We start from the raw sequence: 17,147 nt of genomic DNA, 5'->3' as shown, positions 1-17,147 counted from the left end.
GCTGATGCTGGTGAGCTTTGGTGGCCCCTGAGGAGGAAACTTTAAGCAGTTGAAAATGAGTCTTTACCCACGACCATCACAAAATGGTTTTGGGGGCCATCTAACCATTCAATAGAACAGTTTTACTGTCACCTTTTCAGATATTCTAAAAAGGAATTTATTCCTGGCTCCCTCTCATATCCCCATCCTTGTTTAAAAATAGGTTTTAGTAATATTCAGGTATAGTGAGGCCAACAGATCTCGAGATGATTATCACTGAAAAGATACTTTGTTACAATTCCAAGAGGAGGGGGCATGCCAGGGGCCACAGGGGGCCACGTGGGGAAGACCAGGACTGGTAAGGAGGCAGAGGAAGAGGAGGAAAAATGGGGGCAGGAGGCTTTATTGTGGTACCTTGGGAAGAAACAGGCGAGGTAAGGTAAGCAGGTTTAGGATTGGCTGGCTTAAATTATGTCAGTAAGCTCTGGGGCGGTGCAGGGCTGTCCCTAGTAGTCTGGTACCTGGCCCTGGAGTGGTGAGGGTGGGGAAGTAGTAGCCCAGAGTGTGAGAGCCTGATCGAGGAGGTGGCGGGGGATGTGGGCTCTGGATTGGTTGGTTTACATTTGAAAAGCACGCTAGCTGGTGAAGGGTTACTATCTCAAGGAAATGGGTAATCCTGGGAAGGGCAGTTCCTTCTGGAGTCCATCTGGACATCCCAGATGTCAAAACATCAGAAGACAGAAAATAGAAGACAAGGTTACTCCCACCTGCTGGGCCCCGCCACATTCAACCAGGATCAGCAACATTCCTGCTGTCAATCACAGAATTAGTGCCGCCTTAAGTCAGAAAATCTACTTACACATCTCCTTTCTGACCTTTTCCATTTTCTCTACATTTAACATAATAATAATGATGATTTTGGAAATGGAGATGTGATTCAACTTTAACATTTCAAATGGTATTACTCCCATGAGCATTGGCAGGAGTTTGCATGCGATCAAGTTTCCAAGTTTTCAGTTTTCTCAAACTGACTTTTTTCAACCATTCCCTTAACTAATATCCATATAAATACTAATATAAGATACTTCAGATAACTTTTCACTCTGCCTCTTCCTTACAGGTGAATCTGGCATCATTTGCTGTCTGTCGCCCTGGGCTCAGGCGGCTGATAACTGTTCAGTGATCTCATAGACTTTGATGAAATGGTCCTGGGAAAAATGAAACTTAATAAAAGTCTTTTCCCTTTTCTCCTCTGGTTGAAGAATAACGTGACAGTGGGTTAAAGTCACTCCAAAAGATGCTTGAACTGTATCCTAGAAGCTCGAGAAAAGCTGCGGGCAATGCCTCTTCCATGTCTTCATGATTTATAACGTCAGATGTGAAAACACTGTGTAATGGCTTTTCATCTTTTCTCACTCAGAGCGCACAAGATACATTTCTTTCTGGATTTCAGTGTTAAAGTTAAAATTCAAGGCCACTGATACTTATTAACTTACGTGGTGATTACTACCCTGGTAATAATCATCTAGTATTTCTACTTCGGATTTTTTATTCTATCCCAAAAGCAATGTCAGGGATAAGTTCAGAATTATACACTCCACCCACTGTTTAGATCTGAATTCAAAATAGTGTGCCAAAGACCTCCTTTACTCTGTTTACTTTTTAAGAATACTTTCATTCTGTGGACAATGATGTATGTTATTTAAATATAAAAATATGCATTGTTTAGATAGCCATATTGGCATTTTCAACATTCAGGGATGTCTGATACAAACATGGAGCTCATGTTCAGACCATCAATTTGCCAAATATGTACTGGGACTCCTAAACCCATTCTCCCATAAAACATGGTCTCTACCAAGGTTAACATGGCATTGAAAATTTACAGTTGAGTAATGTATCTCTAAGGGTCAAAGCCAAATAAAAGAAATCCAAGACATGTGTATTTACATACCCTTATCGTGAAAAGCATTTTACCTAATAGATATATAGGGAAAAAAAACCTAAGCATTTTCTTTCTTAAGAGAAGTAATTCTCCCTTGATCCCTTGCCTATAAGCTAAAAAACAAAAAACTCACTATGCACAATCTCTTTTTTTAAAAGATTTTATTTATTTATTTAGAGTACGAGCACAAGCTGGGGGAGGAGCAGAGAAAGAGAGAGACAAGCAGACTCCACGCTGAGCCCGAGCCCGACATGAGGCTGGATCCTGCGACCCTGAGTTCATGACCTGAGCTGAAACCAAGAATCAGAGGCTCAACGGACTGAGCGACCCAAGTGCCCCTACACAACCCCTTATTCAAACTATAGCTCCAGCTCTCTCCTTTCCCTTTTCAACCAATTTTATTTTTATCTTTATTAAGATTTTATTTATTTTGGGAGGAGAGGGAGAGAGATATTCAAGCAGACTCCAGCTCAGCACCCGGGCCCTATGAGGGGCTGGATCTCTCCACCCTGAAGTCATGACCTGAGCCAACAAAACCAAGAGTCTCACGCTCAACTGACTGCACCACCCAGGTGCCCTTCTTTTCTAGCAATTTTACAAAAAAATCATTTATAGTTGCACTGTTTTCCTCATCTGTTCCATATATAACCTACTCTAACTTGGCTTTTAGACCAAGTATCTCTTTTAAAGATAACTACTACTGCCTTCCTGTTCTAGGTTTAAAATTTCAGGAAATTCACCTAAGTGGAAATACACTGATACACATGTCAATGCAAGATAAAGCATGTAATTAAGATTGGCATGTGAATACTCTAGTACTACTCCTGGGGCCATCTGTTATTTATGCCTGCCCAGGATCCATTCCTGCTTCTGGTAATATCACTCCAATTTTCTTTTGGGAATCCTCTGACAACTCCTACTCTCAATCAAGAGACAGACGATGTAATCCTTGCCCATAAGAGTATAGCATCTGCTTGGCTCTAGGGATTAGCTTAAGGGAGGTCACATGACTCTGACTAGACCAAGTAGAAGCAAGCAGGAGTTTTGCTGCAACTTTTGGTAAGCTCTCTTCCACTGGCATTGGTAAAGTGTGAAATCAAAGTTTAGTGATGTTGGTGGCCAATTTGCTGTCATGAAAGCAGAGCTGGTCTGAGAAAGGGGCTAAAACAAAGGAAAGCAAAGTCGAGAGATCATGAGAAATTTCTGACGACATTATTTTAACCCTGGGAACTGGTCCTGCCCCACATATTCACCTACAGCATTTATCAGCTTTGCTTCATGCTTTTTATGTTTTGTTTTGGTGTTAAAAGCAGTCAGACTTTGGTTTCTATTACTTATACTGAAGGAACTGGACTAATACAGATATCTAGTGTTGGTAACGATGCCAGGCACTAGGTGCTCTTGGTGTCATTGTTAGTTGCTGTAATTAAAAAATATATATACTTTTTGATTTTACAAAAAAGATTGTAAGATGTTTGCAACTAAAGACAAAGAAAAGGCAGAAGAAAAAAAAAAGTAATTCAAGGGCCAAATGCCCTTTTCATTTCTCATCATACTCATGATCCTTGAATCATTTGACAATTCCCTCTTTGAACTCTTATTTTCTTGACTTCCATGACCACCCAATTTCTGGAATCTCCTCCCAACCACTTCAATATTTCTTTTGGATTTAATTCACAGCATCTTTTCTTTTGCTTAAATTTTAGTGTTCCAGAATTTTATCCTCAGCTCTCCATAGGTCAATTGTCCAAGCTAAAAACTTTGGCAACATCCTTAATTTTTTCCTTTAATTTACTTCCCCACATCCTATGGATGAACAAATCTTGTTAATTTATCCCTTAAATATTTCTCAAAATTCCCCCTCTTCTCTATTATCGCTGATACTATTTTGTTAAGAATTCCATCACTTCTTCTTTAGACCAGAATTCTCAATCCCAAATGTGCAAAAAGAACCTGTAAAGTCTATTAAAAATGAAATCCCTGGGGCGCCTGGGTGGCTCAGTCAGTTAAGTGTCTGCCTTCAGCTCAGGTCATGATCGCAGGGTCCTGATATCGAGCCCCATATCGAGCTGCCTGCTCACTGGGGAGCCTGCTTCTTCTTCTCCCTCTGCTGCTCCCCCTGCTTGTGCTCTCTCACTTGCATGCTCTCTCTCTCTCTCAAATAATAATAATAATAAAAAAATGAAATCCCTGAGCATAATCCTTCCAGAGATTCTGATGAACGTGGTCTGAGAATCCCACTCTGAGAAACACTATTTTTTATCATTGTAACAGCCTTCTAACTGCACTGCTGTATATGTTAACTCTTTTGATCATCCCATTTGTTTACTTGCTTGAAAACTTCCAAAGATTCACCACTGCCCACAAGATAAACTACGAACTCCTTAATATGGAGTTTGCCTGCTTTCCAACTGCAGCTAACCCCACCAATCTCATCTCTCTCTTCCCCAAATAAGCCATCTGTCTGAAGAAAACATCTCTGCAGAGTCTTTCCTCCCACTTTTATCTTAGTTCAACCTCATACAAATACTTAATATTCTATTACCTAGCGAACATTAGAGTGCTTCCAGGTGCCAAGCTCAGTGTTAAATTCTTAACCTCCGTCATTTCATTTAATTCATGCTACTGCCCTGTGAAGTAAATGGTATTATTATTACAATTTTACAGCTCTGGGAGTCTGTCAAAGAAGTCACTTGTCCATGGTTACAGAGCTATTAAGGGCTGGAGTGAGTCTCTAAATCAGAGTGCTAGATTGTATATCTGGCCACGCGTTTGCCACATATCTAAAATATGAGCTCCTCAAGGACCTTGAAGTATGGACAGGGTACTCAATCCCAATACCAAGCCTTCCACATAGTGGGTGCTCAATTTGAGCAGTTGACTCTCTGAATGAATGAATGCTGGGAGGGAAAAATAATAAAAAAGGGAATCATCATGTTTATTAGGCTCTATCTCAAAATGTGATTTCATTTTCCTTAGTGATAAAGCTACCTTTTTCTTTTATTTTTTTTTAGAGAGAGAGAGAGAGCATGTGCTCAAGTGGGGGCCAGTGAACAGAGGGTGAGGAAAAGAGAGACTCTTAAGCAGGCTCCATGCCCAGTGTGGAGCATGATGCAGGGCTGGATCTCATGACCCTGAGATCGTGCCCTGAGCTGAAATCAAGAGTCGGACGCTCAACCAACTGAGCCACACAGGTGCCCCAATAAGGCTACCTTTAAAACTACCATTTGAAAGTCATCTAAAACTCATAGTATATTCTTAATAGAAATTTTTGAGATCATTGTAGATTCCCATGCAGTTCTGAGAAATAATTCAGAGAAATCTCACATTTATCCAGTTTCCTTGAAAAGTGGTATCTTAAACAAAATAGTAGAGTTTTACAACTAGGATATCAACACTAATATTGTCAAGTGGGAGAAGGCTTCATCATCACAAAGATCATTCTTTTTGCCTATGAAAAGACATACCCACTTCCTTCCTTCCTTCTCTCTAATCTCTTCTCCATTCTATAATTAAGCCATTTCATTCAAGAATGCTACGTAAATGGAATCAGACAGTATGAAACCTTTTGCAACTAGCTATTTGCAGAGTTTTTTACATGTTCTAAGACTCTAATTTGTCCAGATACGTAGTTTGCAACTATTTTCTTCCAGTCTGTAACTTGTCTTTTCTCTTGTCTTCACATAGACCTTAAAATAGAAAAAAGTTTTAAATTTCAGTAAGGTCTCATTTATCAACTTTTCCTTTTATGGATCATGCTTTTTGTGTCAAGACCAAGAACTCTTTCTAGCCTAGATCTTGAGAATTTTCTTTTATATTTTTTCTAAAATCTTTGTAATTTTATGTTTTACATTTGAGCCCATGATCTTGAGTTAATTTTTGTATGAGGTGTAATGTTGGGTTCAAGAATCATTTTTATGCCTATGATGTCTAATTGTCCTATCACCACTGGATGAAAAGTCTATCCTTCCTCCACTGAACTATTTTTGCAACTTTGTCAAAAATGTGAATCTATGATTATCTCAAAATAAAAGTTTAATTAAAAAAAAAACTTGTTTGTAGGTGATGAAAATGTTTTGGAACTAGCTAGAGGGGACCGATATACAACACTGTGAATGTGCTAAATGTCAGTGAATTGTGTACTTCACAATGGTTGATTGGATGTTATGTGAATTTCACTTCAATTTTAAAAAGTGGGAAAAATAAAGCTTATCCTAGCTAACCTTCCAACATTTTATGCAATTCAAATGTTTTTCAAAGGGCATAGAAAAACCTCTTTTCATATCATCATCGAACCTATTTTCTCTAAGTTTGGTTACAGTTTCCAGATCCCTCATTGCTAAAGTTAGGGAATATCCTAATGTCTACCCTCTGCGGGAAATATTTTCAACAGTGAGTCAACATGTGGGCAATTAGAGCAGCACCAGTTCTCAGGGGACCTAGTATTTCCTGGCAATCAATCCCGCACGTCCTTACTCATTCTTTGACCATCTTTTATACCCTCACTTGTCTTCATCCTTCCGAACTAATGTGCCCTAAACAGAACACTCTATTATATCATGTGGTGACCACTGCCTTTTTTTCTCTGAGCGCACAGCCCTGGAATAATATATTTTATCACTTTCCTGGGAAAGAGTTCACAGGTCTCTCCTAAATAAACGCAACATAGTGAGTCAAGGGCAGAGAGTCTAAGAACTCTAGGGCTTGCTAGATTCTAGATAGTCTGATGTGGAAACTTCCTCCTATGTATCCTCTTTAATGAATAGTGAAGGGGCCCACACTTACATCTGGAAAATTCTTGATCCTAAGGAATCTTGGAGATGACGTGGACGTTCATATCACCAAGACCTACCTTCAATCAGTGAGATATTTGTATTAATGCATTCAGATCACGTTCAAATCACCAATCAATGTCAGTCTGGGAAACCCTAAACTTAGCATATTTTATTTTATTTTATTTTATTTTATTTTTTTTTAAGATTTTATTTATTTATTTGACACAGAGAGAGAGAGAGAGAGAGAGAGAGAGAGCACAAGTAGGCAGAGAGGCAGGCAGAGGGAGAGGGAGAAGCAGGCTCCCCGCTGAGCGGGGAGCCCGACGCGGGGCTCGATCCCAGGACCCTGGGATCACGACCCGAGCCGAAGGCAGCCGCCTAACCGACTGAGCCACCCAGGCGCCCCTAGCATATTTTAAAATACTTTCTGTGAAGAGAAAATTCATCTTTTACTTTCAAGTCATCTAACTCAAGACACCCTGGACATAGCCATTAGAAATTTACAAATTTATTTCAGAAAACATGGCAAACTGGAGCCAAGGATTGACATAACAAAGTGTCTTATCTGATCATATTACAGGGCTGAAATGGTTAGAAAGGAGAGGAGACATCTGCATTTCTGAATGAATATAAGCTCTTCTTTGCCTCCTGATATCCTGAACATAGATGAATGGTGAGAGAATAAAACATCACAACCTGCTTTTAATCCCAATCCACTGTTACTATTTATTTATGTCAATATTTGCCATTTCTTCCTTTAAGCCTTGGTAGTACTCCCATCAGGTAAAGGTTGTATTATCTCCTATTAATATAGTGACCTTTTTTCCCCCTTTATGTTATCATGAAATTTCTACAATAGTTTTCCTATATTGTGCTTTGCTGAATGTTTGTATCCCAAGGAAATACTAACAAATCTTTTTAAAAAAATTTTATTTATGGGGTGGGGGGAAGCATGGGGGACAAGCAGACTCCACGCCGAGCCAAGTCAATCCCACGACGCTGAGATCATGACTTGAGCCAAATCAAGAGGCAGAATCTCAACCGACTGTGCCACCCAGGTGCCACAAGTCTTTTATATAATATGTCTTACCCTCTAGTAAGTTTGGAAAACATAGCATAGCACCCCTCTCCACCAAAGCCATGATTTTTGTAAGTGTATTAAAAGGTGAGAGAAATCCTGTGATAAAAACACCTGTTTAACTCCACGTTTCTTAAGCGTATTTTGACCACAAAGTACTTTGTGTATGTCTCAATAGCATCTCTAGAATACCGGTGTCTGGAATGCTGTCCTAAAACAAATCGCCTGTGCTTGCTGATTCCATTTTTTTCTTACCATATTAAGTTCTGCAATTTCAGGGAATACCAGCAATCTCCAAAAAGTAAAATATAGTTATTGATTTTTGTTTCCTTCAATGATTATTTCTTTTGACTTTTCTGAGGTCGCCTCCACAATCAACAGCATACACATTTTTCAAACTCCTCACGGGGATTTCATAATTCTTTTTTTTTTTTTAAGTAGGTCCCACCCCCAATGTGGGGCTCTAACTCCTCTAACTCAGGATCCTGAGATCAATGACTGCATGCTCCACTGACTGAGCCAGCCAGGTGCCCTGTAATGCTCTATCATTGTTATCAAGTAGATATACCAAGTTCTTTAACTGAAGAGTTTGGGAATTATGTGCATTTATAACACCCTCAGCAACTAGGACTTGGGCTTATACATAGTATGTACTGAATAAATCTTGGAAGATTGGCTGGTTAATTCTGGAAACAGCCCAAGTCTTGTATCTTCCATGAAGCTTTCCTATGCTGTGGCCCATATTAAACTTCTTTTCCTGTCCCCTTCCTAGCACTTACTGTCTCTATAACTTACCTTGGTTCATGTTTGTAGATTTGTTTCATATGTGTATGAAGTTTCACCTATCGAGGCTTGCGAGTGCTTAAAGGGGGAAAATCTGTGTTTCATGGATTTTTGTCTCCCAAACAGGTGAGAACATAATAGAAATTGGTTAAATAAATTTAAATGGAAAGTAGCTGGAATGGTCTTACTACACTTTGCTTTATTATTATTGACATTAATGATACAATGCTACTATTCTAGTCTTTAATGCAGACAAAATTAAATGATATAAAGTACATAATACACTTTGATCATTTTAACCATTCACAAAATACTGAATGATTGAAACTATGTTACATGTGTCTTTTACAAAGGAAAAATTGACTCCTATGATAACACACTGAGGTGAAATTTATCATTACATTTTGGGTGTTATACAATGTTAAATATGAATATATTCAAAAGAATTACTATTTATAGAACAAAATTGATATTTTACTATTTAAAATAGTAAAATGATAGTAAAATACTATTTAAAATAATGAAATGTAAATTATATTCAAATACATAAAGGAACTAACTCTCAACTGAATACTTATAAAAATATTTTTTAAGCAAAAGCTATGATCTACTCATTTACTTGGCAGTTACAAAAATATATATTCATCTGAAACTCTAATAAATTTGCTTGAGGCATTAGATATTCAAATTTAAATGTGTTTTCTAAAGCATTTTACCAACTTAGTATTCTTGATTTCATACAGTATATATACCTACAAGGTATTAGAATAGGTTTGCATTACACATCGTGTCATTTCAAGTAAAAGACACAGTGACCATTAACACAAAAGAGACACTGTGAAGGCTTTCGAACCAAACACACTCAACACATCAATGAGGCCCACTGGCTCTGCCTTGTACAAAGTGAAGTCCCAAACATATTTGTGGAGTGAATACATGAATGGATGACATTGCTTCTGTTATTTGCACACAAAATTATCCAAATCTTTCTATTTCTAGTAGAAATATCATTTGAAAATTCAATAACTATTCTTCACCAGCTACTTCTTCTGGATGGCCAAGTTAGCTAAATCGACTCCAGACTAAGTAGGACACTACTGTCAGTGATCAGAAGAAGGCCTACCAGGTATACTTACTGTGTACAAATCTGATATCTATAGAATGAACATTCCATATATTGAACAACCCCATATTTCATCTCTTCATCTGAAACATGAGAATCTAAGTAATTTTGATAATGTATTATCACAGAAACAAAAAGTAGCAAATATATGTATACAGAAATGTATACAGAGATACAGGTATCTCTACCTCTATCTCTCTTAGTAGACTTCAGATGTCTCTTCTCAGTGAGAAAAGCAAGCTATCCTGAGTAAAGTAAGCCATATGTCTATGGAACAACAGCTAGAGAATGCATAGGCCATACTTTTACAATCTCCCATGCGTGCACAACGTGGCAATATGAATGCTGAGATCACTGTTAAAAGCAAAAGGCTTGAAGTAGTAAAAAAAATTTTTTTAAATCAAAGACTAACTGTGATAACAATTACATAATTATAGCACCTAGGAAGACTGCGACCACTATATGTAAAAGGAATTACCCTGAGCCCATTCTTGGCCCAGACTCTGCTCATAACTTCCCCCCACCTCTTCTGCCTCATGTAGGGTGAAACTTTTCTGAGGCTTATCACTAAAACTACAAAAATCTGATAGTGTACAGAATATTTTTCTTAATCAAACTTCAGATCATTCTAAACCATTTCAAAAGCTTTTGCCCTTATTCTTAAGTAGAACAACTGACAATTCATTCAGCTAATTGGTAAGCATGTTTATTTGTGTGTGTGTATGTGCATGTGTAGGTATATATTCAAAAGAATTGTGTAGGTATACACACACACGTTAATGAAATAACTATCACTGGCTTCAGGAAAGTAATTAAACTATAATTTAGTATATTATTTACTTAAAAATGAGTCTTTAAGAATTAAACATAGTTTCTAAAAATTCAGAAGCAATTTAATCACATACAAAATATTAGTTTCCATATTAGTAAATACCACTAGTGAAGAAAATCTAAAAATGACCTTAAAAGTAAAATGTAAAGTAAAATGACTTAAAGTAGGGTTATTTATTTTAAACTTCAATATTATGTTTTTTTTAAAATACAAGTGAATAAAAATATGCCCTTGTAACCTCCCCTAAGTCATAGGAAAAGATCTATATGAACTAATCAAGGAATACTTTAGTATTCTAAATACAAATACATTATTTTCAAGTACGTAGAGTAGCTAACTCTCAACTAAATGCTTCCACGTCCCTAAATATTATTTTTTTCCTAAAAACTGTATGTGCACAGGGGGCTGAAAATAGTTTTTCTTTCTTTTTTTAAAGATTTTATTTTTAAAGTAATCTCTACACACAACATGGGGTTTGAACTCACAATCCCGAGGTCAAGAGTCACATACTTTACCAACTGAGCCAGCCAGGTGCCCCCAAAATAGTTTATTTTCTTACATTAGTTAATATGCCCCTCAGGATTTTTTTTTTTTTACCTATTCATTATCTTGGCTTTAATAGTTAGTATCAAGGATAATTTCATTTTATACTGAACTTAGGTTAACTATCACAAAATTTAAATCAATAGAGTCAGAACCAGTATCATTACAATATCATATGTATTATAATATCATATGAAATTAGCCCATTTTTAAATTAAACATTGTTGCTGCAAGAAGAGTGACCACTGAAAGCATAGGGAATCTAAGCCACTGAAAGAATGTGATTTAAAGAGACAGAAAATAGTGTGAAGCTTCTAAGATTTTTAGGATATTGGTTCACAAAATAAAACCTACCTTCTAAATTCAACTTTATATAGCCAATATAAGTAAAACTCATACAGACATTCTTTGTTTCTTTCTTTCTTGTTAAACAGTAACGGAAATAGATATAAAATTCTAGTCTCTTCAGATTGCTCATTCTGTTAATACTATATTAAGCTTTGTAATATTTAATATTAGATAACTTTATAAGATATGATGGAATATTTAAGATGTACTGACAATGGATTACTAGTTAGCAATTATTTTTGGGTAGATCCCATGTTGAGAGCCAAAATTTCTACTCATGACCTTCCTGTTTAGGGGAAGAGAGGCAAATGTCCAAATGTGGAACTCAGAAGAACTGCTGGTAGGCTTTAGCAACGGTTAAAGGAATTATACAGGAGCATGTGAGCAGTTAGGTAGAGGAGTATGTGAACATTTAGGTAAACCCATTCTAAAAACTCAAGGCCGGTTAAATGTCCAATGTCACATGGAGGTACGTTATGGTATTCAAAATTGTCTTTATTCAGTTATGCATTGGATATTTTTTATCGTTGCCACTGTTTTGGAATCATAGTCAAATTTTATAGGATATACTTTTTCAGAATTTCAAAACATATCTAAAACTGTTTATCTTCAATGATGAGGAATCTATTTTCTGAGATTGCAGTAGCATTTCATTGCCTCAAAACTGCATCCAGAATGGTAAAATGTCTAAGAAATCCTATGATTTTCACATATTAAAGACATTTTACATGTTTCCATTCATTGTTTTCCTCAATATAAAGTGCATAATTTAATGGCAACATGTGTCCCATAACTCCAGCTTTATTAACAAATAATTGGTAATAATATTACAACAGTTCTTCTATTAATAAGGAGAAGCAGCATAATGTATGAAGAAGAAGTCGTCATGTGACCGACTTGGAGAATCACCGGGCTCTTCTTTGCTTCAGTTCCTCAACTGTGAAATGGGAGTGATGAAGAGAGTACCATCTCAAATCGCTGTGAGGATTTGTAGAGCAATAACAACAAAACAGGGGTAAAGCCCTTGGAGGTATTGCCTGGCTCACAGTAATTACTTAAATGTTAGCTACAATTTTTATTTTAATAAAAAAATGACAGTGACTGATGATAATATAAATCATTACTAACTTTTGAGCATTTAATAAGTGCCAAGCACTCTGACAGATGGTACACTTACACTACATTTAACCCTTAAAATATTAACCACATCCTCTTATATAGAGATTAGATCCTTAAAGATACGCTATAATTTGTACATACCATAATAGCACATAATTTCCCCCATGAAACATAGCAAAGTATGACTGAAGTGTTTAAGTGACCACTTCATCCTTCTAATGAGAAATAAGGCTTCCAGAATGGTGATTAGAAAACAGTAATGACATTATGAAAAATCCTTGCTACTAGTTGATCAGTTCTGCTCCCTCATTAGCCTGCATTGAATGTCATCAATTTTTCAGTACGGGAAAATCACAAAAGACTAATGTCATGGACCTTCAGGGTCAGTTGTTTATAATATCAAGAACGTTAAATCCCTACAAGTCAATATAGGTATTTGTGTTAAGATCATATCTTCATTAAATTCAAAGTGTTCAACTTTTTCTTTGAAAACTTTGGAGTTTGTTTCTTTACTTCTCATTATGTATATGGACTTAAGGCAAAAATCTTACGTGTTTCTGTGCCAAAGAACAATTTTTATCAGCTTGACCAGTATATGAATACCTCATACATACGTAACACAGGTTTTTTTTGTTATTCAATACACAACTGCAAGTGGTGAAGGTTTTTAATAATCATTTGAAAAGCATTATCAAATTTCATAAATTAAAATTTAATAACGGTCTGTATATACTTCAGTTATAAAAAGCATTTCACATACTAAATTAGCCTAAATCCATATAATTATCACAATCACAGTAAGGGCATTTTAATTGCTTTGAAAATTATAGACCCAAAAATCAATATGACCATATTCATTATGCTAACAATGTTATTTTATCAACATAGAGATGATAAGCATTACACATACTTTAGAATGAAAATAGAATACACCTTGTGCTTCCATATGTTATCAAGGTCTTTAATAGTCCTTGTAAAGGTCAACAAATAAAGCTTTATTTTCATATGTTATACACAAACCTTGATAGAGAAATACTCAGCACGGTATACTCTATTACGAGTCTCAGTTCTCATATGAAAGCCTTCATAAAAGTAAGAATTTTAGGTGTCTTTCTAAGTCAGAGGTTAAATTTTTAAATGGGCTTACGTTTCCTCCTGTACCCTTCTTTCCCCTCCTATACCTCTCTGATCTCCACCGCTCCCCACCCCTGGCCACCTGCGGCCCAGCCCCAAAGCACACGGCCCAAGGGAAGCCAGTGACAGCATCTGGCTGCTGGAACTGTCCACAAGCACAAAGGATACCTAGAAGGGGATGGAAGAAAGTCTTGGTAGAAGCCTCCATCAGCTCTCTTCTCTCCTACAGAGAAATAAACCCTCAGGAGAAAGAGTAGAGCATGCTCTTCACCTTTCACACATGAGCTACTTTCTCTGATACAGGGGAGGGATTGAGTCCCTTTCACAGCACCCAGCCTCTACTGTCTGTAACATTTCTGTGTGAGGGTTTGGAAAGTGTGTCCACGTGTCCTCAGTGAAAGGCTTCTTCAAGTGGAAACAGCCATGATTACATGATCCCATTCAGAGAAGTTGAAAACAAACACAATAAAATAATTTGAATAAATGGGAGAGCAGGCACAACGGTTCATTTTTTTATCTCTGTTTTGTTTTTTTTTTATAAATTCCAGGGATGAATTTTACCCTAAGAATGAACAGTGAGTGTCAATACATACAGAGATGAGCTGGTGAAGCTTCGAATTGTCCGAATGACCTCCAATCCGTAGCCAGCACAAATATCCAAGTATAGGTTGAACACTGGTTAGTTACTCCATGGTGAAGGATTTAGAGAAAAAAAAAAATTCATTTCTTGAATGAAGAATGTGTAGCCAGCATGTCCTCTGTCTGATGAGCAGAAGCTTCTGCTTGCCTGGTTCCTTGGGAATTCTCTTCATTCTTCTCCTGCGGGGGGAGGCGGCTCGCACAGCTTATAGAGCCTAGAAAAGGCACGGAAGAGTGTGACATGGGCCTGGCATATTGCCATCACCTGAGACGTTGTTACCGGTAGGAAAAGGATATCAACAATGATTGCCTGGCTCAGGAGTCATGATCATATTGCCGATTTTACTAAACATCACATATGAATTAGCAAACTCCAAAACCTCGGTTCTATTATTCAGAAAACACCAGTGTCTCTTTGCTGCTCTAGAGGACTGGCGATGCCTTTTCCACACCAGCTGCTTCTGCTCTGGGCTGCCAAACCCGACTGCTCACCTTGCTGGCAGCAAAATCGATTCTCTGAATTCTAGGAGATGATATTATTATGATAATTACCATCTTGTCTATCATGATGAATTTGTAGCAAAACAGCACCTGCTCAGAGGGGTCTGCTGGCTTTCTGACCCATTTTTGAAAGTTGCTTCATTTTGTACCATCTCTTCGGTGCAGTCAGTTAAGAATAGGGCTGATGTGGCAGAGTCCTGAGGCCTGACTCTCCAAACACAATTATCTGGTGTTTCCTGAGGAATACCTGCCCAGCTCTGCCCATCTTTCCTCTCACCTGTCAGCAGAATCAGGTGGAGATTCAAGTGGGTCCAGGCATCTCCTTGAGCTGGTGGAGATGCCCGGAAGTGCTCCCTCTTGGCATCCCAGATCTAGATGTTTGAGGTCATTTAGCATTAAGGCAAGGGGTGGGGGACTGAAGGAGGATTGTATAAGCTCCAGGGCTCCACATTCTCCTGACTGGTTATATCCTAGCTCCAGAATGAAATGAAGGAGAACATAATAGCTGCAAGACAGCCAGGGACCAGACAGGGCAAACCTATATGGAAGGCACAGGCTGAGTGAAGATCAGCTGACTAAGCTGACCAGGTGTCGGACTACAGACACTCCCAGTCCTATAGTTCGTGGCCACGCTGACCCTACTTCAGAGCTTTGTCTGTGATCTAAACATCTTAAGTACAGGTGTCAACTTTGCTCCTTTTAAAAAGTCCTCCAAACTCAGGGGTAGCTGTGGTGATTCACTTCTTTTATAGATTAAATCGGGCAAAGTTTACATGAGTTGTTGACAAACTCAGCAAATTCTGTTTCCTCTTCCTTCCACATTTAATCCCATGCTAATTCTAAATCAAATGGGGGAAAAGACTGAAAAAGGGTGAATATTGAGTTAGAAACCTAGTTAACAAAATAAACTCTCCTAGTCTGGAAACACACAGAAAAAGTTACTGCCTTTGGAGATTTGCAAAATGTATTTCAAGTCTGAAAGGTGCTTAATGCTCTACAAGTCATCTCCATGGAAGAAAATGAATACTGAAATAAGGACATCTCACATCAGAAGAGCTCATTTCATCCTTCCCGGAGAAAAGAATACATTAAATTGAGCTGATATAGTTCAAAGCTGCCTTTGCAGTTGAAAAATATGGTGTTGCTTCAAAATGCATTCCCAGCGCTGGAATAATAGAATGATCAGAAAGTTCTTTTCCTAATTTCTATCCTTTCATTTCCCTGATAGCACTGCCTAATGGGTAGAAAGGCAGTGGCCTTACTCAGGTAGAACAGAAACAGTAAGCTGAGTGGCGATGTCCTACCCCGTGAGATCTGGGCTGCGCCATGACATTCCATTACCTTGCACTGCACGTTTCCACATAATGGAGCTAATGCCACTGGGTAGGTGAGTCTTTGAAATGTCTGCCTTGCAAATTGGCAAAAAGGCTACTCCCTGTGATCACCTAATGAAATAATAGCTCTGGGTACTGCAGAGCTGGGCAGATTCAGCTTCTGTGAGGCTTCTTGGAAGTGACTCAGGGTTATTTCAGTTCAGACACATTTGTAATGGAGATTGTGGGGCTTGGGGAATTTAGAACAGGCAGATGAAGTTGGGAAGCAAAATGTAATAGTTAAGAGTTGGACTTTTACCCTGCACTGAGGCATTTGTTTCTCTGGTAGCTAAACTGCTAGGTAACGGGAGGCCTGGCTTTGCCCAACATTTTAGGACCCTTGTCTTCTCATTCCACTCAGGCACACCCATGCCCCTGTGTGAAAAGGTTTGTTCCTGGCTCCATTTTCTTCTTTGCCTGTTGGGGCTCTGGCAGCCATCTTGGAACTGGTATTTCCAGCCCAATCCCCATCTGCCAGAAGTAGAACTTTCAAACTTCAATCTATAGATCATGCCCTTCATCTTTCTACATGGCATAAATAAAAGTTGTGTTGAGGGAGACCACAAAGCAAATGCCTCTTTTGAAGGCTAGAGCGTCAATAATAATCTGTCCTAAGGCAATTCTCCCTAGCTTACAGATGAGAAAACTGTCTCAGAGAAAATAAATAACCTGGCTAAATAAGGTCACAAGCAGGAGCTGGAACTCAAAACCGTGTTTTTCACTTGTAACTGCCACCGTATGCTGCTTCACAATTAAGCAAATAAAGAAAATCAAGCTGTCATAGCACAGTGGTTTCCAGGTTTTGGGACATAATAGAAAATAAGACCAGTGTGTCATTACATCTAAAATGTAATATTTGGTTCTTGATGAAGATTAGGTTTATTCCTCTGAAGATGTGGCACGTGAACGTGAGGGGAAGAACGTGGTTTGTACCGCCCACAAAGGCATCTCCACGTAGGTGTCCCATTGATCCTC

The 17,147-nt window shown here is 38.0% G+C and overlaps 1 protein-coding gene across 1 annotated transcript in view; it reads right to left on the bottom strand.

The window, feature by feature from the left end:
- Positions 1-13,174: 13,174 nt before the first annotated feature.
- PREX2 (phosphatidylinositol-3,4,5-trisphosphate dependent Rac exchange factor 2) overlaps positions 13,175-17,147 on the bottom strand; it is a 296,111-nt gene continuing 292,138 nt past the window's right edge. Inside the window, 1 exon segment of the mRNA XM_035727132.1 lies at positions 13,175-14,513. Within this exon segment, the coding sequence (XP_035583025.1) occupies positions 14,468-14,513 (46 nt within the window). The 3' untranslated portion in view covers positions 13,175-14,467.

This window comes from Zalophus californianus, chromosome 4, assembly GCF_009762305.2.
Source record: "Zalophus californianus isolate mZalCal1 chromosome 4, mZalCal1.pri.v2, whole genome shotgun sequence".
NCBI classification, from domain to species: domain Eukaryota; kingdom Metazoa; phylum Chordata; class Mammalia; order Carnivora; family Otariidae; genus Zalophus; species Zalophus californianus.
Note: the sequence above shows the minus strand (reverse complement) of the source record. Positions and strands in the feature narration are given on the sequence as shown.